A 26,145-nucleotide genomic window follows, 5' to 3' on the forward strand; every position below is an offset into this window, starting at 1 on the left:
TCAGCAATTAGTTTAGAATTTATATTCTCAGCACTTAGATTTTTAATTTAGTTATTGATTATCGTTTTTTCTTAGAAAATTACATTAGCCAATTTAGGTAGATTTAAATTCCAACAATTAGTTAGTCTTACTTTCATGTTAAATCTGATTTTTTTCACATCAATTAAATTTAATTAGGTTCATTTTATGTCACTAGATTAATTATAAATTAATTAGTTAATTTAAATTATAATAACCAATTTTTATTATTGCATTAAATTATCAAATTTTGGTTAATTAGTTAATTTGTTGATTGCTTGCTTAATTAGTTGATTAAATTCCTTTTTAGAATTCAGTTAGTATAGCATTTAAGTTAAATTAATTTAATTTATTTTACAGTTCACGTTTTCTTTTAATAATTAATTAGTTTAGTTTATTTCTTGTTATTTGCATTAGTTAATTTCATAACATGTTTCTTGTTAGTTAGTTAATTAGTTATGCTAATTTGTCTTTTAGTTAGTTGATTCATGTTAGTTCTTAGTTAGTTATAGAATGAGTTATATTATTTTATCTTTTAGTATAGTGTTATTTCATAGTGTTATTTAGTATTTTTATGATTTTTCGTAAAACTAACTCTTAATGTTTTTATAGTTTTTCATCGTATTTTTGTGTTTCATTTGTTTATTTTTATAGGAGAACATTCAGACGTGCGGTAAACCCTCGAAAGTACACCCAAAGAGCCCTCTGAGGTCCCTAAAAGGTCTCCTCAAAAAGCCCTCCAGCCCTCAAAGAGCCCCTCAGGAAGCCCGCAGAATACAGAAAAGTTCGGCAACATAAGGCAGTGAGGAAACTGCATGTTTGCATCCATATTTATAAGAGCATAAATATACCTCACTTCCACATGTCGTGAAAGGAGATCCAATGATCAAACTGGATAGTCTAACCACTGGGTGCCACGCATCCCTCAGTAGAGAGGATGTGGGAGGGTGTGTGGCATCCAGGCATTGGTCCTGAGTATGACTACCAGATATGGAACACTTCTCTCTCTCTCTCTCTCTCTCTCTCTATATATATATATATATATATATATATATATATATATATATATATATATATATATATATATAATGAGTGCAGATTCTTTGATCAGTTGCTTTAATGGTATGCAATTAGGTGCTTTTCTTGGCAAAAGGGATGAAGACAACCATGAAGAACAAATCTACGTGGAAACATGTGTGAGATTTCCCCTTGGTACTGCTTAAATATTCAATCCACAACATTTGCCAACTTTGTAGTATTGGATTAGATTGGCCCATGCTATCTCCACATGGCCTGGTCAATTGTTCCACACCCACTTAGTCTAAAAAGTTTGCTAAGTTGCAGTAGATTGCCCATGCTTGCTACACAAGCCCTAGCCAATTCTTCTACCATCACTCTTCTCTCTCTATCTCTCCAGTAAGGTTGGTATTGTCAAACACCCTTTACTCATCAAATTGACCAATCAGATGAAGAGCATCAGTGTCTTTCAAAGTTAGTGCCGATCAGATATATAGGTCGGTGGGTGCTGGCCTTTCAAAGGTCAAAGAATTTTGCAGGATTACAAGAATGGTCATTAATTGCAAGCCTATGTGGGAACACGTAGACATGATTCATCTTGAACTCAATCATCTAACCTGCAAAATTTTTGCTCTGTCAGTACTGCATGAGTTGACCCATGCTGAACACGACCTATTCAATTCTTCCAGATCAGATATCAAAATAATTTATAGAATCCAACAAACGTTGAACAAACTAAGAAATGGGGTAACATCATGTTGTAGCAAATAACAAAACTTTAGCCTTTCAAAAAAAAAACTTTAGAAGAAAGAAACTCAATTGACATAAAAAAAAATGATGAAAATGTGATGTTTTCACCTTTTTATTTTTCTTCTTTGGCTCAGTAACGGAAGGCCTCTCACCACCGACTGCATATTGGTAGGTAGGTTTCCCGTTGATAAAATCCTAAAGGTTACCCTTGCTGCAATGGACATCTCCATATGTTCCGAACAATGTCATCTCATGTCAGATGACAAACCAAGATCACCACTAACCAGGTAAGGGGAGCCCTCGTGGGCTTGACATCTCATTTGTTGTACATGAGGTACCAAATAATCGTCAAAGCAAGATCTAATTAAGAAGCAAACCAACTCATTTTCAAAGCCCAAATCAAGAAAGTTCATGTGAGCACAAATCAGAAGAAAAATGAAAATCACTTTATATATATATAACCATAGGAATGACATTGTCTCAATCACCATATGTTTGAGGGAATTTATCATATATATTAAGTTTCTATTTATCATGATAAATTAGCAGTGGAAGACACAAGTGAAAAAATTTACATGAAGAATGACGAGAAGTCACTCTTCGAATATACATTTATAATTCATAAATGGGGGAGAAAATGATCTTTCAAATTTAGCCATTTAAACATGATTCTTTGAGGGAGCTCAAGCAAGGCTGATTGTGCCAACACCATTGCAGGTTTCTCCATGTTCTCATAACTCTTTACCCATCAAATTGATCAATCAGATGAAGAGCAACAGTGGCTTTCAAAGTTAGTGCCGATCAGATAGGTCGGTGGGTGTTGGCCTTTCAAAGGTCAAAGATTTTTGGAGGATTACAAGAATGGCCATTAATTGCAAGCCTATGTGGTAACATGTAGATGAGACTCATCTTGAACTCAATAATGTAACCTGCACAAAATTTGCTATCTGTCAGCACTGCATGAGTTGGCCCATGCTGCACACGACCTATTCAATTCTTCCAGATCAGATATCAAAATAATTTATAGAATCCAAAAAACGTTGAACAAACCAAGAAATGGGGTAACACCATGTTGTAGCAAATAACAAAACTTTAGCCTTTCAAAAAAAAAAACTTTTAGAAGAAAGAAACTCAATTGACATAAAAAAAATGATGAAAATGTGGTGTTTTCACCTTTTTATTTTTTTTCTTTGGCTCAGTAACGAAAGGTCTCTCACCACCGACTGCATATTGGTAGGTTTGCAGTTGGCTCAGTAATGGACATCCCCATATGTTCCGAACAATGTCATCTCATGTCAGATGACAAACCAAGATCACCGCTAACCAGGTAAGGGGAGCCCTCGTGGGCTTGACATCTCATTTGTTGTACATGAGGTACCAAATAATCGTCAAAGCAAGATCTAAGAAGCAAACCAACTCATTTTCAAAGCCCAAATCAAGAAAGTTCATGTGAGCACAACCATAGGAATGACATTGTCTCAATCACCATATGTTTGAGGGAATTTATCATATATATTAAGTTTCTATTTATCATGATAAATTAGCAGTGGAAGACACAAGTGAAAAAATTTAAATTCAACTTGTCATGTATTTTTCTATACATCATGACCTTAACCAGTTTTTTTCTTGTTGCCCGCAAGGCATCCACACACCTTGCTAAGATGGTTGGTTCAAGGCTTTCAAGTTAAAAGAGGTTGAGAGTTCGATACCTCGGGTGTGCGCCCTTTGCTGCAAAGCCTAAGCTAATGAGAAACTATCCCTGATGGGCAAGGGAGGAGTACTGGTGGAGCTTTAGAATGCAGACAGACTCAAGCCCGTTCTCAATGTGATACCTCTTGGTCCTTAATGCGATGTTCAAACCATAATATCAGATGCCGGGGCAGTTAATGGGTTAGATTTGTATTGGGTACTCCACCTAACCCACAAACGGATACATTGGTATTGTCAAAAAAATTGCCAACCTTAATAATATGCAGGTGGACCCGAACCCAACCCTAGCAATATCCAGGGCAGGTTTGGGTACTGATTTTTTGTCTGATATCCAATCTGACCCGACCTGACCCAAGCATTTTGTATGTAGTTTTAGTGCCTCTTAATTTATATAGATCCAGCTTTGTGATTTTATTTTCTTGATCCAACAAAATGCGGACCCAAACTTGACAATTAGTTGTTTGGTTGAATTGGGTAAAACACCTTGATGGGTTTGATACCCGAACCATTGTACAACCCAACTTAGGGCTAAAACTCTGATCAATACTATCCGGCCCACTCAAATATTTGATGCCAAAATGTTACGGATAAATACATTAATGTATTTATTAGATGCAACATTGTTCGTTGGAGGGCAAGTCAATTCGGTACTGAGCCACCACCAATCAACAATTGCAAAAACTGCCCCTTAAATATTGTGACAAAGTATGATATTTCGGTGAAATTTTAAAATGGTAATAAAAGCATAATATTTTAAAAATATCATGATCTTGTCATTTAGATGAAAATATATATCACGTGATTACATATATTTATTTAACAAATGATAAGAAAAGTTGATTTTATTTATTTTAAAGTTACCATATATTTTTTAATTGTCATTTGTCGAATTTTGCGTAGTTTTCTGAAAACCACAAAAAAGTTTAAAAATCTCCCAAGAGTTTTATAGCCAGCAAATTGTTACTGTTTGATTAGCCGTAGTTTATTTAATCACAACAAGATAAAACACGAAACCTTTTTGTCGATTACCACGTTATGCATATTAACATGCAAGTACATAAATTAAACTTGTGAATACAAAAAATGTCAAGAAATTTATCATGATGCCGTTTCACTTCTATTTCTTGCCATCCTCGTCGATCACAAACGCGGATAATGGAAATTTTCGGTAAATACCAGTATGTGTCTTAAACAGGATATTCCCGGATTTTTGGCAGTCAACTGACATCTCGGAGACGGCTACCCAGAGGAGGAGCTCCTTTGCCTTCACGCCAGTCACCTTCTTTATCCGCCGTGGCTCGATGAACGCTGTGACTTCTGCAGCGAAAGACACACTCCAGCAGATCTGATGGAAGTAACGGTCCTTCTTCTTCTTTTGCCTCAACCATATGAAGCCCTCGGAGCGGGCGAGTCCGATCTCAACTATGTTGTCGAGAGGGAGGAGACCCCTAGGGATGCCGAACTCATCAAGAAGCTCAGCTGATCTCTTTTGGCACTCTCTCTCTCTCTCTCTCTCTCTCTCTCTCTCTCTCTCTCTCTCTCTCTCTCTCTCGTGTGTTCTCAATGAATACACCAAGAGGCCAGTGAGGAATGTGCAGGCTTGTTGCCGTATTTATATGCATGCCACAACCTTACCTCTCACAACCAAGTTGATCTCTCTCTCTCTCTCTCAAGGCAGATCGCCACCCATTAATTATTTGATTAGTCAGGTGAAGTGAATCAGTTGTTTTGTTGGTATTCGGGTAGGGGGACCAAAATGGATAGTGAAAAGGACGATTAATAGCGAATGTATGGGGAAACATGTTTGTGGTGCTTAAACAAAGCCCTACACAAAAAGCTGAGCCGTTCATGAAAAGCTCGAGATTATCTCAGTAAAGCCCAGCTCTAGCTTAGTTTGTTTAATGGATTGCACCCTGTGAAGGTGTTGAGTTGATGACCCCGGATCAAAACTCACTGGTGCACAGGTGTGTCCCAAGCTTTCAAAGGTGGGCCACATACGGCAGGGTGGTCATGAGGCCCTACCGTAAGTTTTTCCTAGCTTTAATGAGGGTTTCTCATGATTAAAAAAGGAAAAGAAAATTGAGGCTTGTTTGGTTAATACAAGCCAAGTTTGAACTTCATTGTAGGCTCATTATCCCTCAACAAAGCTCATTTAATTATGTTCTTAATTTATAATTGTTTTTTTTTACATGTAAAAAGGTCAACAACTAGGGATGTCAATGAATCAGATTCAGTCTGAATTTGTTTTGCAATTGGTAAGCCAAAACCATATTCGGTTATAATAGGATGTGGATATGGTTTTAATTTTTTGCTTCTGAATCAGACAAATATCCGAATTTGTTTACATGTTAAAAAGTGAATCTGGTATGAGATTTTCTCCATCTGAATCCAAATCCAAATTTGAATTCATTTAGTCAACATTAGATTAGTTGAATATGGTATTTGCCGTATCCAATCCTAGATCCGAACCGTTTACATCTCTATCAGCAACTAAACCAAGGCCCCAATCTTAAAAGGAGGAGGGGGTGTGTTCAATTCCGACCAGCTCTTTTCATTTCAAAACCTATCGCTTTTTGGCTTAGGATTCTAGCCTGAGATGAGCATGATCCCGCACCAGCTTGACTCCACTGAATCAAGGCTGAATAGGATACTTGAGGCTCAGGTTGAGCTTGAGCCAAAGCTTGTACATGTTAGATATAATTTTATATGTGCTATGGTCTTTGCACACGACACCTCCTTCCGGTGTGACCCTGCCAGACTTCACCCCACTTTGCTTCTTCCGGCACTCGAGCCTCGCCTCGACGACGCTTCGTCCGACGGCAGGAAGGCCGAGCGACGAGTCAGAGGACGCGTTGGACGACCACAAGGCTGGGTTGAGGGAGGCATCGTCGCAACAGCGGGAGACGAGCTCTGGCATCCTACTCCGGGGCCTCCTCAACACTGGCTGAACCCTCGCATTGCCATTGCCGACGACGTTCGGAGACATGAACCATAAAACCCTAACCCCGGAAAAAGCATACCCCACCTTTGGACGGCCACCCCACCGCCATCCCTGACCTCCACCACCATCAGAAAGCCTCCCCACTGCCCCCTCCTCCCTCTCATTTCTACGCTTCACCCAACCCCAACCAGATTAGGCCCACGAGTTTTCTTGACGCCCCTTCCCTGGCCTCCACCACAACCATCCCTGGCCTCCCCACTACCAGACAGCCTCCCCACTGCCCCTCCTCTCTCTCTCTAACCCTTACCCAATCGCCTCTCTTCTCTAACCCCGCTCACTCCCGTCCCCGCCCCCCTTTTTGTTGGACGGAGATGGTCAGACGGCGACTGTTCACGCTCGTCGTTCTCCTCAACATCCACAATGATGGGATATTGGGAGTTTCCAGCATCCAATCCCTGGTGAGGGAGTCATGTAGGAAACATTCCTAGGTGGACCACCGCACCTCTGTCAGCCAGTTCTTTGGAGTTTTGGGGGTTTCATGACTGCTGAAGAGGGCCATCAACAACATATCCTCAGTTCTTTGGAGATTTGGGGGTTGCATCACCCTCACTCACACATCGTGCTCCAACCCTAGGTCGATCACCGACTGCAACCGTCCACCTCACCTCCGATAGCCAGGTGCTCTCTTTCTCTTCCCTCTCTTTCTCATGAATGCTCGTCGCATATTTTATGGGGTCTTGCTTCCGATCACTCTTTGGGAGCAAATCATTGGGTCCTCCATATCATTAAGGATGCTCTTAATGATTGGGGTGCAACATTCGCCCTCCGACAGTGGGGTTTTGATGTTAACCTGCCGTTCAGACTGAAGCATCGATTCTTTTTTAATCTCTCAAAGGTCTTTAGTTCATGCCTGGATTCAGGCTCTCTTCATATCTTGGACGTCAGCCTCTCAAAGCCTGTCCTATCATGGCGTTGCTTGACCCACCTTTCTTTTTTTGGGAGCTTCCACGTTGGGTCGTTGATCGGGGCTGGCAGCAGGTCCCGTCTCCATGGCAACGCTCCTTCCGCGCCCTTCGCACAAGATCTCATTTGCATCACGCTAGATCGAGGGATTGGTGGTGCGCAACATGTTTCTCTCTAAATTTTTAAAAACACTTTGATTGCCACAAGTGTGGTTCCTCTTTCCTTGCTCGTCGTCATCCTTTTTGGAAGCGAAGGCGAACAAATGTTCCTTACCACCATTCAATCTAGAAGCCTCTTAACTCTCGTAATTCTTCTGTGTTGGGGAGCCACTTCACTTGTCAGAGTTCTAAGTGGCCTCCGCGACATACTTCTTTCTCGCCATGGGTGCAGATTGAAGATCTTCAGGAGCTGAAGATTTCTTTTCATACCATCAAGATTGGGACTATTTGGGTCCCAGTTTGGCTATCGTATTCTCTGCCCAGACAGTTTATCAAAAAATCCTTTTCGACTCCGCTTCTGGGTGTATCTTCATCATCTTCGACGTACGTTGACAAACCCAGCACGTCTGTTCAACTTCTCGTATCCCGCTTTCAACAGCCATCGCACGTGTTGTTGGGTGGCCCCGAGAAATCTGTTGCAGCTAATTTTGATTATTATCCTACTAGTAATTAGTCCATCATTATTCCCCATGCTCATGCCCATCATGGATTCTCTGTCAGTGACTCTGTGCTTTACACAACTAGTGCCTCTTCCAGAGGTGGATTGGCAGCTCAGTTGAACAGTCATGCAAAAGGTGAGAAAAGGTCGATTTTGCCCTCATCCTTCATTATTTTTTCAATCAGGCATTTTGATTATATGGCAGTTCACATTATGGCATTTAATGCTCACTCCACTGAGGCTCACAGATGCATGATTATTGGCCTATCAATTCCTTTTTCTTTCTCGCCTGCCGTCATTGAGGCCACTACTACTGCCCCTACCATCACTGATTCCACGTGTAGTTCTTGGGGGGGGGGGGTATGGCTCTCCCTTCCATTCCACCCTTTCCTCGGCAGTGCCCCCTCTATCACCATTGGGTGTTGAGGTTGAAGAGGCATCCTGGATGCTTGATATCTCTCTCCTCGTTACAGTTGCTTCATATAACTATCGATATGGTATCTACCATGTCGACAGTCTCTACTATCGTATGTGGATCTCTAGGTCCTTCACTTGGTGTTGTCTCTAGTCTGAGGGGTGATTCTCCCGGTTCTTCAAAGGCTACTAAGTATGCGGGGTTATTCGACATCGCCACGTTAGCAGTGGTAGTAGAAGTAGAAGGAGCAACCCACTCAATGTTATGGCTTTCAACGACAGGTCTCCACGAAGGTCGGCAAGGCCACACGCTCCCCGAATTTTTCCTGATTGTGTGTCATGAAGTCGCTTTGTTGGAATATCAGGGGCTTGAACTGCTCCACCAAGCGTATGTTTCTGGCTAATTGGGTTAGACAAAAGAATCCCAACCTAATTGCTATTTATGAAACCAAGATGGACACTACAAGAAAAATGCTACTTAGTGACGAAAATTTGCGATGGATTTTTTCCGTCGCTAATTTGCGACGGATTAGCGAGTGAACACTATTTGTCGCTAACGTTTGAAATATTTGCAAAATTAGCGACAAAAATATCTCCATCGCTAAAGCCGTCGCTAATTAGTGAGGGATTAGCGACAACATTTTTTTCATTGCCAAAACACTAAAAAAATGCTAATTAGCGAGGGAATTTTTCCATCCCTAATCTATCGCTAATTAGCGACGGATTAGGGATGAAAAAATTCCCTCGCTAATTTTCGTCCCACCTGAGGCGCGAAATTTTCCTTCCCCCCGTTCAAAAATTTTCCTCCCTTTGTTTTTCCCTCCCTCCGTTCGATTTAAACCATCCCCACTTGAGGTGCTTCTCAGGACGCCAGAAGCCCCGCCCTTCCTTTGACGACGCGCACAAAGAGTCGATCCCCACCTATGGAGAAGTCACAGATGGAGCCGTCGTGGCTTCGCCAGAGCCGAGACGTCAAGACCCAATCCGACCCACAAAACACAAAGATGCTGTCGTTGGTGGAGGAGAAGAGCTGGCCTCCGTGGGCGACCAGCTTGGGGTAGCACCTCTCGTTGGCGTTGCCCACCTTGAGTAGTCTGCTCCTCGTGCTCTACCTCACGCTACCGAGATTGCTCCTCAGATCCATGAACCTGCAGATCATTATACTAGTTCAAGACGCAAATAGAATTACCATCCTCCATGACGATGGAGTCGAGCATGAGCTTCTCGTCGACCATCACCGATGCCTTGACGTCCGACCAGAACCAGACGACTCTGTTCTCCCTGAAATCCAGCATGGTGATGTAGCGATTCTCCGTCCTCGGGTAGAGAGTAGCGACGAAGAGGAGGCTGCTGTTGGGGAGCCACCGGAGCCTGCCGGAGTCGCCAACGGACCAGCCGGGGGTCTCGTAGTAGAAATCTGATTGCTTCCCGGTGTGGTCGTCCCACACCCCTATGTCGTACTCGTTGGTCCTTCCCCTGCAGCTCGCGAAGATCCGCGTGGAGTCGCAGTTGAAGCTGAGCGCCCCTGCCGTGAAGAACGTGCGGGCAGCGAGCAACTTTTTTTTTTAAATTTAATGACGGATTAGCGACAGATATTATCCATCACTAATTTAAAATAGCGAAGGACTCACGATGGATCATATCCGTCGCTAATCCATTGCAAATTAGTGATGGAATTAACGGCGGATAAGTTCTGGCACTACTTAGTGTCAAAAAATTCGCGATGAAAGTTTTCCGTCGCTAATCCGATGTTAATCCATCACTAAACTGTTTAGCGACAGATTAACGACGATTTTTGTGGAATGAAAGATCCGATCTATTGATTAGATGGATCTTTCATTCTCTTACTTAGCCTTACCATGAAAATCATGTGTTTCGTACCATTTAAACATGTAAATAATGGATTTTCAACCATATGAAATAGACTAAAGCACTGTAAAAATATTTGTTACCTTGGGATCTTGCTTGCACTTTATCCGACTGAAGAGGAGGTCTTGTAGGAGACTACATCGGTTGGAGGGATGTACTGTGGTGGTAGTCACCACGGTTGGAGATGGCTGTAGATAGGGGTGGTGCTGCCTTGGTGCAGCTGAAGCAAGAAGGGTGCAAGGAGTTAGTGTTGGCTGGAGGTACTTGGCTGCAAGGAAGGTGGAGGGACGTTGGGTGTGAAGACTGGATCCGGTGGAAGGTGGTTGGAGCTTGAGGTGGCTGAACCTGTTGGCCCAAGAGGGCTGGGCGTATGGTGCCTTCGCTAAAGATGAGTTCCACCAAGAGAGGAGATGTAGTTGATGGCTGCACTTGCTGAAGGTCTGCTGTGTAGAGGGGAGAGAGAGAGAGAGAGAGAGAGAGAGAGATCAGCCCACCGTATGCTTGGGGTCTTCTCCTCTTTTTCTTTTTCTTTTTTAATAACTTAGGGCCAAATCCATCATCACCTAAATTTCTAATGAGAGAGGGTTAATGGTAAATGAGAGGTGTACGTGAGAGAGATCCATCCGTAGGAGTGTGTGGAAATAGAAAGGGAGCAAGGAAGAAAGGGGAAAGAAGGAAGGGAAGGAAAAGAAAAGAAGAGGGGAAGAAGGAAAAGGAAAGAAGAGGAAGGAAGAGAAGGAAGGAAGAGGAGGAAGAAGAGGAAAAAAAGAAAAAGGAAGAGGGGCTTACGTGAATGTGCTGGAGAAGAAAGAAAGGAGGAAAGAAAGAAGAAAAAGAAAGGAAGAAAGAAGAAGAAGAAAGGAAGAAAAGAAAGAAAGAAGGAAAAGAAGAAAGAAGGAAGGAAAGAAAAAAAAAAGAGGAAAAAGGAAAGGAGAAGAAGAAAGAAAGGAAATGGAGAGGAAGAGAGAGGCTAGGGGGGTCGACCCCCTTGTGGGTCCCACTTAAAAAAACTAAATAATAAATAAAAATAAACTAAAAAATGTACAATAAAATAAACTTTTCTTCTTCTTCTTTATATATATATATATATATATATATATATATATATATATATATATATATATATAAATTAAAAGACAAATGCAAATGGATGGCCATCTCAGAGCGGGTCCCAATTCCACTTTTGAAATCCATTTTGACGATTAAAGGGATAAAATAGTCTTTTCAGAAAATTTCTAGACGAAACGAGCTATTTTTGGTAGTTTTTGAAACAAGCTCGGATTTTGAAGTTCAATACCCTGTTGCGAAGCAAATCCAGTATAGAATTTGAAAATTTGAGTTTGAAATAAATTCATATTATTTTTCTTGAAAAAATATTTCCAAATTTAGACTCTCAGGGGTAAAAATGTCAATTTTAAAAACCCAGGGTTTGAAATTGATTTCTGAAAACTTTCAAAACTCAATCTGGATTGAAATTTATAAAACTGGAGTTCTGGACTTCGAAAATGGAATGAAATGTGATGAAATGCTGAGAAATGATACAAAATGCTATGCGAAATGCCGACCTTGAATAAAGAAATTTTGGATTTTACACCCCGATTGACAATTGTACCAGTTCAAAAGGTGTTAAAGTTGATAAAATTTGCAAAATGGTTCAAGAAATGGTTTTTGGACTCTACCAAGCTAGAGTGACACTAAAAATTAGGGTTTGAGTTGAATTGAACTGAAATGAGTTGGATTGAGCTAGGCTTTAGAGTTTCAGAACTCAAATGAACTGATCAGACACTGACTCAACAAACCTTTCAGACTAAATTTTTAAGAAAAGCTGTTATTTTTAGAGAAATGGTACGGAATGGTCACTGGAGTAAAGTGAATTATAAACCTGAGCTGGGTTTGAGCTAGAACAAAGGTCAGTAATACTGACATGAATTAAAATCGAAGCTCGAACACTAGTTCAATTGGTTGAACTCAACTCAATTTCAGCTGAAAGAGCTGAAACGAGCTAAAATAGGCTCTTGGACACTTGGAAATGGTTTTGAACTGAAACTGGAGCACTTGAACTTCTGGTGAGATCAAGTTAGACTCTGGGAAATATGACTGACTCGAAGACAATTGGTTTGGATTTGAGTGAAAAATGAGCTCATTTTTGAAGAAATGATCCCATTTTGGCAGGAATGGTCAGAAATGAAAACTGGTCTGTTCATTGTGAGCTCGAGTGGCTTGAGATAACTGATATTCTAACTGTTCTGAACTGACCACTGAGTTTGGTTGAATCCGACTGATTGGGGTCCGGGATGACCTAGGGGTAAAATGGTAATTTTCCTAGTAAAATGGGTAAAGTGGTGATTTTCTGAAACTGACTCGGGGTTTGACTCCTACACTAACCTAACAAGGTTGGCACTGCACGAGAAGGGTTGTTTGAGAATGGATGAGGAAAATTTGGGGTGTTTACAGAATTCCATACAGTCTCATCCGCTCAGGTTAAGGGTCAAACCTGAACTTCTTGCGAAAGTCATTTCAAAAGCTATTTCAGTCTCAGCAATGAGATGCCCAAGACCCTCCCTTTTTCAAGCTTCAGGGAACCCCATTTTCCTCCTTTCGTAAACCCCTCTCGGTTTTGTTCCTCCAACTCCGGAGGTCCCATCATGGTCTCTTTATGCCGAGGATTCCATATGGTCGTCCCTCTCAGGCTAAGGGATAAACCTGTTATTTCATTTTTCTATGAGGTATCTTCCTTTTCAGGTTTGGGTAAAACATGAGCCTCGTTTTGATAAGGTGTGTTCTTCCAGTCCCATCATGGTTCTTCCCATCGAAGAATCCATGCTTTGTATATCTGTCCAGGTAAGGATTACACTTTACCTTTATCTTGCGAGGCATTTTTCTCAAAATGTCCCATCAAGGTTCTCATGTATTCCTTTCCTCATTCAAATCATCTTGATATATCTTTGTCCCATCCAGGTTAAGGGCTAAACCTGAGTCGTTCCAAAAAGCTGATTTTGTCTCATCCATGAGACTTGATCAAAATTCCTATCTTTCATCATTTATGGGATCTTCAACCAAAGTCCCATCACGATTTCCTTATTTTTGTTATCCAGTCATGTCATTTTCGAGGATTTTGTCTCCCCAAAAGCCATTCAGGATAAGATATTAAGCCTGAGAATGATAATATCTTCCACACCCAGTTCAGATCTGCTGACTGGGGCATTTTTTAAAATTTGGAGTGTTTTCTTTGCCACTAAGCTCTGCTTTCAACCGGCTTAGTAGCAAAGAGGGACATCTGTGAACACCCCAAATTTTTTAAAATTTTGTAAATATTTTCTTTTTGCCCCTGACCCCCATTTTCTAAATAAGTCGAGTCATTTTCAATCCAAATTCCAGTTATTTCTCGGATTCACTGGAATCCAAACTCATTTTATATATTTGACTCAATTTCAGATCCGGATCCAGTTTAGAATCCAAATCTGAGCCTCATTATCCAATTTTTAAAAAACCATATTTTACAAAAATACCAAAATAATTTCTGAAAGGCTCAAACGGTCCATCTGACATCCGTTTGGATCCACTGCTCTGTATTTCTCAATTTGAGGTCCAAAATTTGAAATTTTTCTCAAAATCTGGATCCAAACCCGTTTTCTGAAGAAATTTCCCAAAAATAACCTTGAATTCTTAGAAAAACTTTCTTTTGTAAATATTTCTGAATTTTGCAAAATTGGTTTAAAATCATTTTGTTTTCTGAGTTTTTATTTAAAAAACAACCAAAAAATGGAAATTACAAATAAAAAAAGAACAAAAATCAAAATGGAAGAAGAAAATACGAAAAATTGGCTTTAAACCGTCCCTTTTTGAAAAGAACTTGTAGAGGAGCCCCTTTTGAAAATTTCAAAACATAAAAAGTCATTCTCTTGAAAACTTTAAAAAAAAAGAACCCTATCGAAAGAAAGCCTAACAGTCTCCTGTTATAAAATAGGAGCCGCAGGGGTCTCTTCTGATCATCGATAACATCCACAACCCTCGCATTTTCCCCATCTCCTTCCTTCTTTCTGATCTTTTCCTTTTGACTCTAGCCTTCTCCAGAATCCCTGCAAAGAAGAAGGTCATATTTTACTCTAGGAATCCCAAGTGATCCGGTAAGAGCCTCTCTCTCTCTCTTTTCTTTTTTTCTTTCCTTCTGTTTCCTCTGATTTGCATTTGCTTTTCTGGTTCCACCCCCATTAACGCACCGGTAACCATGTTGGGTTGCCTATAGCAGCTTCAAACATGCTCTTATGCGACAACAATGGGATGATATCATCCCGACATTTTCTTAAATCTTTATGTTCCTCCATTTTTTTTATGTGTTTAGCATTTACTTTCTTACTTTGATAGTATTCAATGGCATGTTATTTCCTCCTGTTTGTTCATCCATATAGCCTCTCCTGCCTATTTTCATCAAATTATTGAAAGTATTAGAGCAAGGAGGAGATACAATCATCTGATCTACTGATCTCCGACTCAATCAAAAATCAGGATCAGATTAATCGAAAGTCTGTAAGAATTTTGTCACTATCCGATCTAATTGAAGGTCGTTGTGATTTTGGGACGAGACGCTTGAAGTTTTTTTTATCAAAAGCCACTCAATCTCCAAGGAGTGTCTCCGCTAGAATTCTATTGATTGTCATTGTTGTTTGGATTTCCATAGAATGTCTTCTCTAAAGCAATTCAGATGGCCTCTGGCATCAATAAAATTCCTGGATCAATCTCGCTCTGCTGGAGACTTGTTAAGGCTTGATTCGGGGAATATAACCCCCATTCCATGCAAATGCCTAGGTTATCTGTCCACAAACAGGGACTGATATATCTCTGCTGCTAGTCAAGGATTCCTGCATAATAAGGCCTCCCTTTCAAATTCATCTTATGTTTGTTATCATGATCTATATCTTCTATGTTTTCAAGCTATAATATCTGAAAGTGCACTAGGATCGAGGCAACGAGCACTAGAGAGGGGGTGAATAGTGCTTTTATAAATTGTCTGCGGAATATTGAAGGATTTTGCAATTTGAAAAGCAAACACACAAAGAACACAAGATTTTATCCTGGTTCAGTCTATCCCGACCTACATCCAGTCCCCAAGAAAAACCCGCTTGAGATTTCCACTATCAACCTTGTTAACTACAAGATCACACAGACCAAACCGGTCTCACTTTCAGTAACAACCCTACTGAAAGCAAACAACTCCTTTAAACCAAGGAGTCCTTCTTTTTACAGAAAATAAGTAACAACTTACAATACAACCTATGAGCCTTTCTTTTGAATGCAAATAAGATGCAATTGGCTTTTGAGGTTGTTAAAATACTTTACTCACGAATTCACTATCTTTCAAAGTGATTTGAATGAAAAACTGAAGTGAAAATATCAAGTGAGTGAGAAAACAAATACTTGAATGAATAGGAGTGAAAAGCAAGAAGTAAATGATTCAAATCGATTAACTTCCAGTTATTTTGAGTGTAAAATGCACTCATATTTATAGTTGAAAGATTTCATACGTTGAGAGTATGAAAGGGTGTCAAAACCGTCCATTTTGAACGATCAAAATGTTTGAAAAATGAAAAGACACGCCTTTTTGAAGTTTCAGGAAAACGACAAAATTAGTCGACTGAAACATCAGTTAGTCGACTAATAGTTAGTTATTAGTAGACTGACAGTTATCGTCGATCGACTGATTTGTTAATCGAGCCGTTTGAAAATCTAAACTTTTGAAACTTAGTCGACTAGAGAAAAATTAGCGACTGATAATATCATCAGTAGACTGAAAAACCTTTCAGTCGACTGTTGCTAAAATCTTCTGAAAAACAAACATTCTGTTCGGTCGACTGATAAAAGCATTTGTCGACTGCTGCTAAATTTTTCAGAAAACACATGTTCTGTTCAGTCGACTGATAAAACCATTAGTCGACTACTGCTAATTTTCCATAAAATAGACATTCTGTCCAGTCGACTGATAAAACCTTCGGTCGACTAATTTGACAAAAATGACTTTTTAGAAAATATGGCGTGAAAGGATTAGTCGACTAGTAAGTTTATTGGTCGACTAATAAACATGAAAATTTAAGAAAAGAGTTTTCTAAAAAGATTTTCAAGAGGGTTCTTTTTAGAAAAGTTTTTCTAAAGACTTTTAAGGTGAAATGCAACCTAAATATGCACTCTAAGTAAGGTTGTTACAAGAATCTAAGACTTTTAATGAATTAAACATTTGCACACTAGTCTTCAAAGATTCTTCATCGAATTCTTCAATTTCTTCATAGCCTTAGCTGAAATGCAGTTGATTCTACTTGCTCATCATCAAAACCTTGTTCTTGAAGTATCATGTATGGCTTCATTGTCGTAACAATCTCCCCCTTTTTGATGATGAAAAACTTAATCAAAGATGAAGCATTTAGATGCATAGATGGAGATTTTACTCCCCCTATCAATATGCTGCAAAACATTAAAAGTTAGCACATTTAAATCACATATATCACATATTGATTGGTTTGCATTTCCATTCATCATTACTTCATGTATTTACAAATGCATTCATTCAAAGCTTACTTTTTCTCTTTTTCTCCCCCTTTGTCATAATAAAAAAGAATAAGGGCAGAAATAGCATAAGCAAAATAGAGATATAAGTTTAAAATATTACAACCCATAAAGTATGAAAGTTTAGACAACAAAGATCAGAAAAGTGAGTTGAGCAAATCCTTGATTGAAGTAATCTCTTTCTGAATCGAAGATAATTGTTGAGTCACATCTTCACGAAAAGTGTGTTGATGCAGCTCCAAAGCTTCCAGTCTCTGCATAACTTCATCATTGTCTTGATTTGTAGAAAATTTCTTTCTTTTTGCATGAGATGAAGGTGTCTCAGAAGGTGAAGGTTCAAAAATTGATGGTTTAGTAGGATCAGATGGTTCAGTTTGATCAACATTTAAAGGAGGCAGATATTTAATTTTCATTTTTTAAAAATGGTTTGATCAAAGAACTCTTTTTGCTCAATATATTTTTCATTTGTTAAGGGAACTTTGAAATGTCTAAAAATACGAGTTAGAAGACATCTATAAGGAAGAAATGGTTTTTGTTTCCACAAATTTGTAAAATACATATTGGCCCAATTTACAGAAATATTTCCAAATAAAACATAAAGAGTCGTAGATAGATCTGTGGAATAATAATCAAAAGAACCAGTTTTAGGAAGAACATTATGAGCAAGGATTCGTCCAGCAATGCGTGCACGAGTTTGAAGATTAGTATTTTTGAAAGGAGGACAGTGAGGTGCACCTGGAAGAAGAATTTGTTCAAAAACTCTTTCATCATTTAATTCAATAGTGTTGAAAAGAGTATCTGAAGGTGGAATTTCAAGAATTTCTCCAAGTAGTTTCGAATCAAACTCGATTTCAACATCACGAACAAGAGAGGACAAAACTCCAGTTACATGATCCATTTGTAAATTCGTGTAAAACAAGTGAATAAGAAAAGGATAGTGAAGGGTATCTGCACAAGCATCAAAAAGATGTGAAATTCCAGGAAATAATTCTCTTATGTTGTAACGAGAAAATAAGTGAAATAGAATATTTCGGCCTGGTAAAATAGGTAGTGCAGAAATTGATCCAAAAGTATCATATAAAAGAGGATTTCTGAGTAATCTGAGTGAAAAACCATGTCTTGAAGAAGGTGTAGGAGCAGGAGAACCTAAACCTTTTGCAGATGCAGACTTAGTATGAGGCATGATTAAAAACAAAGTTACCAAAAAATGTCGGCTTCCAAACGATTTCTGGCAGAAGGAGAACATTGCCTGGCGTTGTGAAACAGAAACAGAGGAGGATACGATGGCTGACGGCGAGTGTGAAGTCGGCTACAAGGGGATTCCAGCAATGGCGGAAAATACATTGTCACGGCAAGAGGGTTCTGGCGTGTTTTGAAGATGCGCCAGTTACTGCAAGAGGATTTCGGCATTTCAAGATCACGGCCAGAAGATTCCGGCGTCTCCCTGTCACGGCAAGAAAATCCCGACGAAGATGGGATCGAACGACACTCTAAGGATTTTTCGGAAGAGAGAGAGGCAAAAGAGAAAGAGGGTTTTTGTTTTAAGGGTTTCATGTTTAAGAAAAATGAAAAGGTACGAAATTGAAGTGAAACGATGCCTATTTAAAAAAAACGGGTTTTTTAAAAAAAAATCCAAGGGGTATCGGGTCCCTTCATTTAAAATTTAAAAAAAAATTTAGTCGACTAAAACTTTATCGGTCGACTAAGAATGTGCGACTTATTCTAAAAACATCAGTCGACTAGAAATATATCGGTCGACTAATATGGTGCGATTCATTCTAAAATTTTAAAACATCAGTCGACTAGAATTTTATCGGTCGACTAATATAGTGCGATTTTGAGATTTTGTTCAAAAATCAACATTTTTACAAATCCAAAAACGAGCAAATACCTAGTTCTCTCCTAATTCTTATAAAATCTTCATTTTTAAGAGGTTTGGTGAAGATATCAGCATGTTGTTGTTTTTTAGTGGAAATAAAATTTAACGAAATATCTCCTTTTAAAACATGATCTCTTATAAAATGATGTCTAACTTCAATATGCTTAGTTCTTGAGTGTTGAACAGGATTTTTCGAGAGATTTATAGCACTAGTGTTATCACAATAAATAGTTGTTGTGTAGTAATTTAAACCAAAATCTTTTAAGGTCTGTTTCATCCATAGTACTTGTGAACATGCTAAACTAGCCGCTATATATTTTGCTTCAGTTGTTGAGAGTGACACTGAATTTTATTTTTTACTAAACCAAGAGACTAAGGAATTTCTTAAGAAATGACAAGTTCCACTAGTACTCTTGCGATCAGATTTACTTCTTGCAAAATCTGCATCACTATATGAAACTAAATCAAAGGAAAATGATTTTGGGTAAAACAAACTGAAATCTGAAGTATCTTTCAAATAACGAAGAATTTGTTTTACTGCAGTTAAATGAGATTCTTTTGGATTAGCTTGAAATCTTTCACACATACAAACACTAAACATAATATCAGGTCCACTAGCAGTTAAGTATAATAGAGATCCGATCATACCTCTGTAGAGCTTAGTATCTACACTTTTACCATTTTCATCTTTATTAAGAGAAGTAGTTGTACTCATAGGATTCCTTCTTGATTTTGATGAGTCCATCCCAAATCTCTTGAGAAGTTCTTTTGTATACTTAGCCTGATTGATGAAGATTCCTTCTTCAGTTTGCTGTATTTGAAGTCCAAGGAAGTAGTTTAATTCGCCCATCAAGCTCATTTCAAACTCTTCCTACATAGCTTTAGCAAATTCTTTACAAAGAGAATCATTAGTAGAACCAAATATTATGTCATCAACATAAATTTGCACAATAAGAATATCTGAATTAAGATTTTTAATAAATAAAGTGGAGTCTACCCGACCAATGGAAAAACCAGATTGTTCTAAAATTTTTTGTAGTCTTTCATACCATGCTCTTGGTGCTTGTTTGAGTCCATACAAAGCTCTTTTCAATTTATAGACTTTTTCTGGATATTTCTCATTTTCAAAGCCTGGAGGTTGCTCTACATAAACTTCTTCATTGATGTGTCCATTTAAGAATGCACTCTTAACATCAATTTGATATAACTTGAAGTTCATGTAACTAGTAAAAGCAAGCATCATTCGAATTGACTCTAATCGAGCCACTGGTGCATAGGTTTCACCAAAATCTATGCCTTCTTCTTGATTATAGCCTTGTGCTACTAGCCTTGCTTTGTTACAAATGACTTCACCATTTTCGTCCAGCTTATTTCGGAAGACCCATCTTGTTCCAATTACTGGATGATCCTTTGGTCTATCAACTAGATCCCAAACATCATTCATAGTAAATTGGTTAAGTTCTTCAGACATGGTCAAAAGCCAAAATTCATCATCACAAGCATCATTGATATTCTTTGGTTCTAATTTAGATATGAAAGCAACATTTGCAATATATTTTTCTAATTGCCTTCTAGTTTGGACACCACTTTTTATTTCACCAATAACTTGTTCATGTGGATGATTAGGAACTTCTTTCCAAACCGGTTGAAGAGGAATATTTTCTTGAGAAGTACTCTCTATCAAGGGTTCTTCTTGAGGTATTACTTCTTCTCCTTCCCTTAGAGGTATAATTTGCTCACAATTCTCATCAAATGCAACATGTAAAGATTCTTCAATACAAGATGTTCTTTTATTGAAAATACAATAAACTTTACTTCTAGAAGAATATCCAAGAAATATTGATTCATCTGATTTTGAATCAAACTTATCAAGATTATCTTTGGTATTTAACAAGAAACATTTACTACCAAAAATTTTGAAAAATGAGATCTTTGATATACGATCATAACACAATTCAAAACATGTTTTATGTAAAATTGGTCGAATAAGAACACGGTTTAAAACATAACATGCTGTATTTATTGCTTCAGCCCAAAAGTATTTTGGTAAATTTTTATCTTGAAACATGGTTTTAGCACATTCTTGCAAAGTTCTATTCTTTCTTTCAACAACTCCATTTTGTGGAGCCGCTCTAGGAAAAACAAAGTTGTGAGATATACCATGTAAATCACAAAACTTTAGAAAAGCTTCATTTTCAAATTCACCACCATGATCGCTACGAATTCTAATTATAGATGTAGATTTTTCAGTTGTAATTCTTCTACAAAGTTTAGAAAATTCTGAAAAAGCATCATTTTTGCTTTTTAGAAAAATTACCCATATAAACCGAGAATAATCATCTACTATAACAAAAGCATACTTGCTACCATTCAAACTTTGAATTCTAAATGGTCCAAATAGATCTAAATGTAAAAGTTCAAGAGGACGTTTTGTTGAAACAATATCTTTTGCTTTAAAAGAACTCTTGATTTGTTTACCCCTTTGGCAAGCATCACATAAGTGATCTTTCTTATATGGTATTCTAGGTAGGCCTCTTACAAGATCATTCTTAGATAACTTTGAAATAATTTTAAAGTTAACATGTCCAAGTCTCTTGTGCCATAACCATTGAATTTCATTTGAAACAATAAGACATTTTTCATTAAAAGTGGGTAATTCATCTAGATATAGTTCATGCACATTGTTCCTTCTTTTACCTTTAAAAATGATCTTTTTAGATTGAAAATCAGAAATTAAGCATAAATCATTTTCAAAAGAAACATCAAAACCTTTATCACATAATTGACTAATAGATATTAAATTATGCATTAAACCATCTACTAAAAGAACATTTTCTATCAAGAGAAATTTTGGATTACCAATATTACCAATACCTATTACTTTTCCCTTGTTATTGTCACCAAAGGTGACAGTTCCTCCATCCTTATTTTGGAGGGTGGAAAATAACTTCGGCCTTCCAGTCATATGTTTGGAACAACCACTGTCCAATATCCATTTGCTCCTTATGTTGTGTACCTACAACAAAATTAGAAAACAGAGCATTTGACCTCTTTCTATTTTCGGGTCCATGAGAGTTAGTCTTAGGAACCCATATCCATTTGGATTTTGGTTTCCTTTGATAATAAATATTCTTTTTATAAAAGGATTTAGCATGTCTAGAATAATCATGTCTAGGCTTATAAGCATTATAGTTTCCATGATTAGATGCATTTCTATTGGAACTAGAAAGTTTAGTTCTATGAACAAATGGTTAAGAATAATGTCTTTGATTTTTCACCACATAGTTTGGTCTATTTTGAGTATCAAAGAAGCTATATCCCAATCCGGTTTTATTAACCGAGCATCTTTGAGAACCAAAAAGTTTTTCTAGATTCTCTTTACCATTTGTGAATTTGGTCACTATGGAAAGAAGATCATTTGATTTTTCTTTTAGACTAGATAGTTCCTTTTGTAAGAGATTGGTTCTAACTCCAATTTCTTTTATCTCAAATGTTTGGCAATAATTTTTCTTCTTGAGATCTTCTATCTCTTGAAGTAACACTTTATTTTGAGAGTCAAGAGTTAAATTTTCAATTTTTAACTCTTTATTTTTTGAACTTAGACTCTTAAATTTAGCATACAAATCATTAAATGCTTCAAATAATTCATCATAGTCAAATTGACTTATCGAATCTTCTTGTGCTACAAAACACATGTTAGCAACTTCTTCATTTGATTCTTCATCGAAAGAGGAGTCATTATCATCCCAACATGCTTGAAATGCCTTTTTCTTCTTGAATTGGTCCTTGGGCTTGATTTTGAGAAGAGGACAATCTTTCTTGATATGTCCTGCCTTTTTGCAGTTAAAGCACTTGACTTCATTGGGATTGAAAGAATTTGCTTTCTTTACCTTTCTTTGAAATCTTCTCTTTTTGATGAATCTTCTGAATTGCCTTGTGATGAGAGCAATATCTTCATCTTCATCTTCATCTTCTTCTGAATTTTTTGAGTTAGAAGTAGCCTTAAAAGCAAGAGATTTCTTCTTGGGCTCTTCTTCTTGTCTGTCTTGAAGTTGGACCTCATATGCCATTAGGTTACCAACCAAATCTTCAAGAGTGAGAGTGTTAAGATCATTTGCTTCTTCAATAGCAGTGGTTTTTCTCTCCCATTCAGGAGTTAAACACCTTAGGATCTTTCTGACTAAATCCACTTGTGAATATTCTTTTCCAAGGGATTTCAAAGTGTTAGTTATATCGGTCATTCTAGTTACCATGTCCGATATAGATTCATTTTGCTTCATTTTGAACAATTCAAATTTATGAACTAAAGAAGCAATTTCAGATTCCTTTACCTTTGACGTACCTTCGTGAGTCACGAGAAGAGTATGCCAGATTTCATTTGCTGTAGAGCATTGAGAGATGCGATTGAACTCTACCATGTCAACGCCATAATATAATGCATTCATTGCCTTGGCATTAAGTGAAGCAGTCTTCTTTTCTTCATCGGTCCATCGACTAAAATCAGTTGATGGAGTTTGGTACTTTTCTGAAACAACTCTCCAAATATATAGATCCATGGATTGCAAGAATATTGTCATTCTTACTTTCCAGTAACCATAGTTTGTTCCGTCAAAGAGAGGAGGACGAACATAAGAGCATCCTTCTTTGTGCTGAGATGTTGTAGTTGCCATGCTAGATGATGATCAAATCAAAATAATAGCAAACCTGCTCTGATACCAAATGCAAGTGCACTAGGATCGAGGCAACGAGCACTAGAGGGGGGTGAATAGTGCTTTTATAAATTGTCTGCAGAATATTGAAGGATTTTGCAATTTGAAAAGCAAACACACAAAGAACACAAGATTTTATCCTAGTTCGGTCTATCCCGACCTACATCCAGTCCCCAAGCAAAACCCGCTTGAGATTTCCACTATCAACCTTGTTAACTACAAGATCACACAGACCAAAATCGGTCCCACTTTCAGTAACAACCCTACTGAAAGCAAACAACTCCTTTAAACCAAGGAGTCCTTCTTTTTACAGAAAATAAGTAACAACTTACAATACAACGTATGAGCCTTTCTTTTGATGCAAATGAGATGCAATTGGCTTTTGAGGTTGTTGAAATACTCTACTCACGAATTCACTATCTCTCAAAGTGATTTGAATGAAAAACTGAAGTGAAAATATCAAGTGAGTGAGAAAACAAATACTTGAATGAATAGGAGTGAAAAGAAAGAAGTAAATGATTCAAATCGATTGAATTCCAGTTATTTTGAGTGTAAAATGCACTCATATTTATAGTTGAAAGATTTCATACGTTGAGAGTATGAAAGGGTGTCAAAACTGTCCATTTTGAATGATCAAAACGTTTGAAAAATGAAAAGACACGCCTTTTTGAAGTTTCAGGAAAACGACAAAATTAGTCGACTGAAACATCAGTTAGTCGACTGAAACGTCAGTTAGTCGACTAATAGTTATTAGTAGACTGACAGTTATCGTCGGTCGACTGATCTGTTAATCGAGCCGTTTGAAAATCTGAACTTTTGAAACTTAGTCGACTAGATAAAAATTAATCGACTAATAATATCATCAGTAGACTGAAAAACCTTTCAGTCGACTGTTGCTAAAATCTTCTGAAAAACAAACATCATGTTCGATCGACTGATAAAAGCATTAGTCGACTGCTGCTAAATTTTTCAGAAAACACATGTTCTGTTTAGTCGACTGATAAAACCATTAGTCGACTGCTGCTAATTTTCCAGAAAACAGACATTCTGTCCAGTCGACTGATAAAACCTTCGGTCGACTAATTTGACAAAAATGACTTGTTAGAAAATATGGCGCGAAAGGATTAGTCGACTAGTAAGTTTATTGGTCGACTAATAAACATGAAAATTTAAGAAAAGAGTTTTCTAAAAAGATTTTCAAGAGGGTTCTTTTTAGAAAAGTTTTTCTAAAGACTTTTAAGGTGAAATGCAACCTAAATATGCACTCTAAGTAAGGCTCTTACAAGAATCTAAGACTTTTAATGAATTAAACATTTGCACACTAGTCTTTAAAGATTCTTCATCGACTTCTTCAATTTCTTCATAGCCTTAGTTTAAATGCAGTTGATTCTACTTGCTCATCATCAAAACCTTGTTCTTGAAGTATCATGTATGGCTTCATTGTCGTAACAATATCTATATTTTATTTTAATTTATTTTTGTTTCTTCTGTTCTTCTGTTTTGTTGGTTATATCACATGGTAATTTCACTGTATGTTATCATCAACTGCCCATCATTAGCACCTAGTATCATCCCATCTGCATTCGGTGAATTTTAAGATGTGACGACCTCATTTGCATTCTTTGATTCAGCAATTCATCCACTCTATACATCCATGCTGCCTTCAAGGCAGGATCTGGTTTCGTTGCATGTCTTGTGTGATCTGCTTTTAATATTGAATATTTATTAACACCCACAATAAAGAAGTACCTCTCATCTGCGCTTGGGGTTTTGGGTTCAACAGATTGGTTGTTTGAGATATACCATACTCTTTTTTTTTATGCAACCTGAAGGTTAACGTCATTTGTATTGCTTTTCCATCCTTTTTATTTCTTTTGCCTTCTTTACATACAACTCCAATCTCATGAGTGGGTTCCAATGACTCGCAATGTGCAATAACGAGTTGCCTAATGGCAGTACCGGCCTGAATTTCCACAATAAAATTCCCTTTTTCCACTTTACTTTTTTCCCTGTTCTTTTTCTTTTAATTGATGGCATCGTTGCTGAGGGCTTTTCTTTACTCATGAATGGTATGATTGCTTTGTTAATCTGTTATCTGTATTAAATCCATATCTTCATCTACATCATATTTGTTCTTGGTATCATTCAATATATTTCGTAGGTTGCATCCACATACACAGTAAGTTTTTTCTTTTTCTTTTTTTTTTATCTGCATTATCAAACTGCATCGATTCCTTGTATATAATTTCCCAGATTCCCCATTTTTGCATTGTTAGATGCAGTCAAATCTCCGTCATATATATCACAACAGGAGATCTTATTCCTGATCATGATTAGACGTGGATTTCAGAACAACGTTCACTTGGACTCTCTCTCTCTCTTGATGAATATGTGTGAGAGAAGTGGAAGTACAGGTGGTGCCTTTCGGATTTTTGATATACTACCCTGTAAAGACTCTATCTCTGGGTTAATGATGATCTCAAGTTTTGCTTACAAATGGAAGTAACACTGTAAATTTCTTCAACCAAATGATGACAACTGATATTTCTTTGGATTCACATTTTATTGTTAGACCATCTTTCATTATGAAGTTGATTGGGAGCACTGAGGCGAGGAAAATGCCATCATGGATTGATGATGAAGACTGGGCTAGAATTGGATGT

General features: G+C 37.7%; 1 protein-coding gene across 1 annotated transcript in view; it reads left to right on the forward strand.

Moving 5' to 3' along the window:
• The first annotated feature begins 10,523 nt into the window (after positions 1–10,523).
• The window catches only part of LOC149832237 (uncharacterized), a 59,977-nt gene continuing 44,355 nt past the window's right edge, over positions 10,524–26,145 (forward strand). The window contains exon 1 of the mRNA XM_090013199.1: positions 10,524–10,633. Within this exon, the coding sequence (XP_089869325.1) occupies positions 10,524–10,633 (110 nt within the window). The remainder of the gene's footprint in view (positions 10,634–26,145) is intronic.

The sequence above is a fragment of the Nuphar pumila genome, chromosome 7, assembly GCF_984573655.1.
Source record: "Nuphar pumila chromosome 7, dmNupPumi1.hap1.1, whole genome shotgun sequence".
NCBI classification, from domain to species: Eukaryota; Viridiplantae; Streptophyta; class Magnoliopsida; order Nymphaeales; family Nymphaeaceae; genus Nuphar; species Nuphar pumila.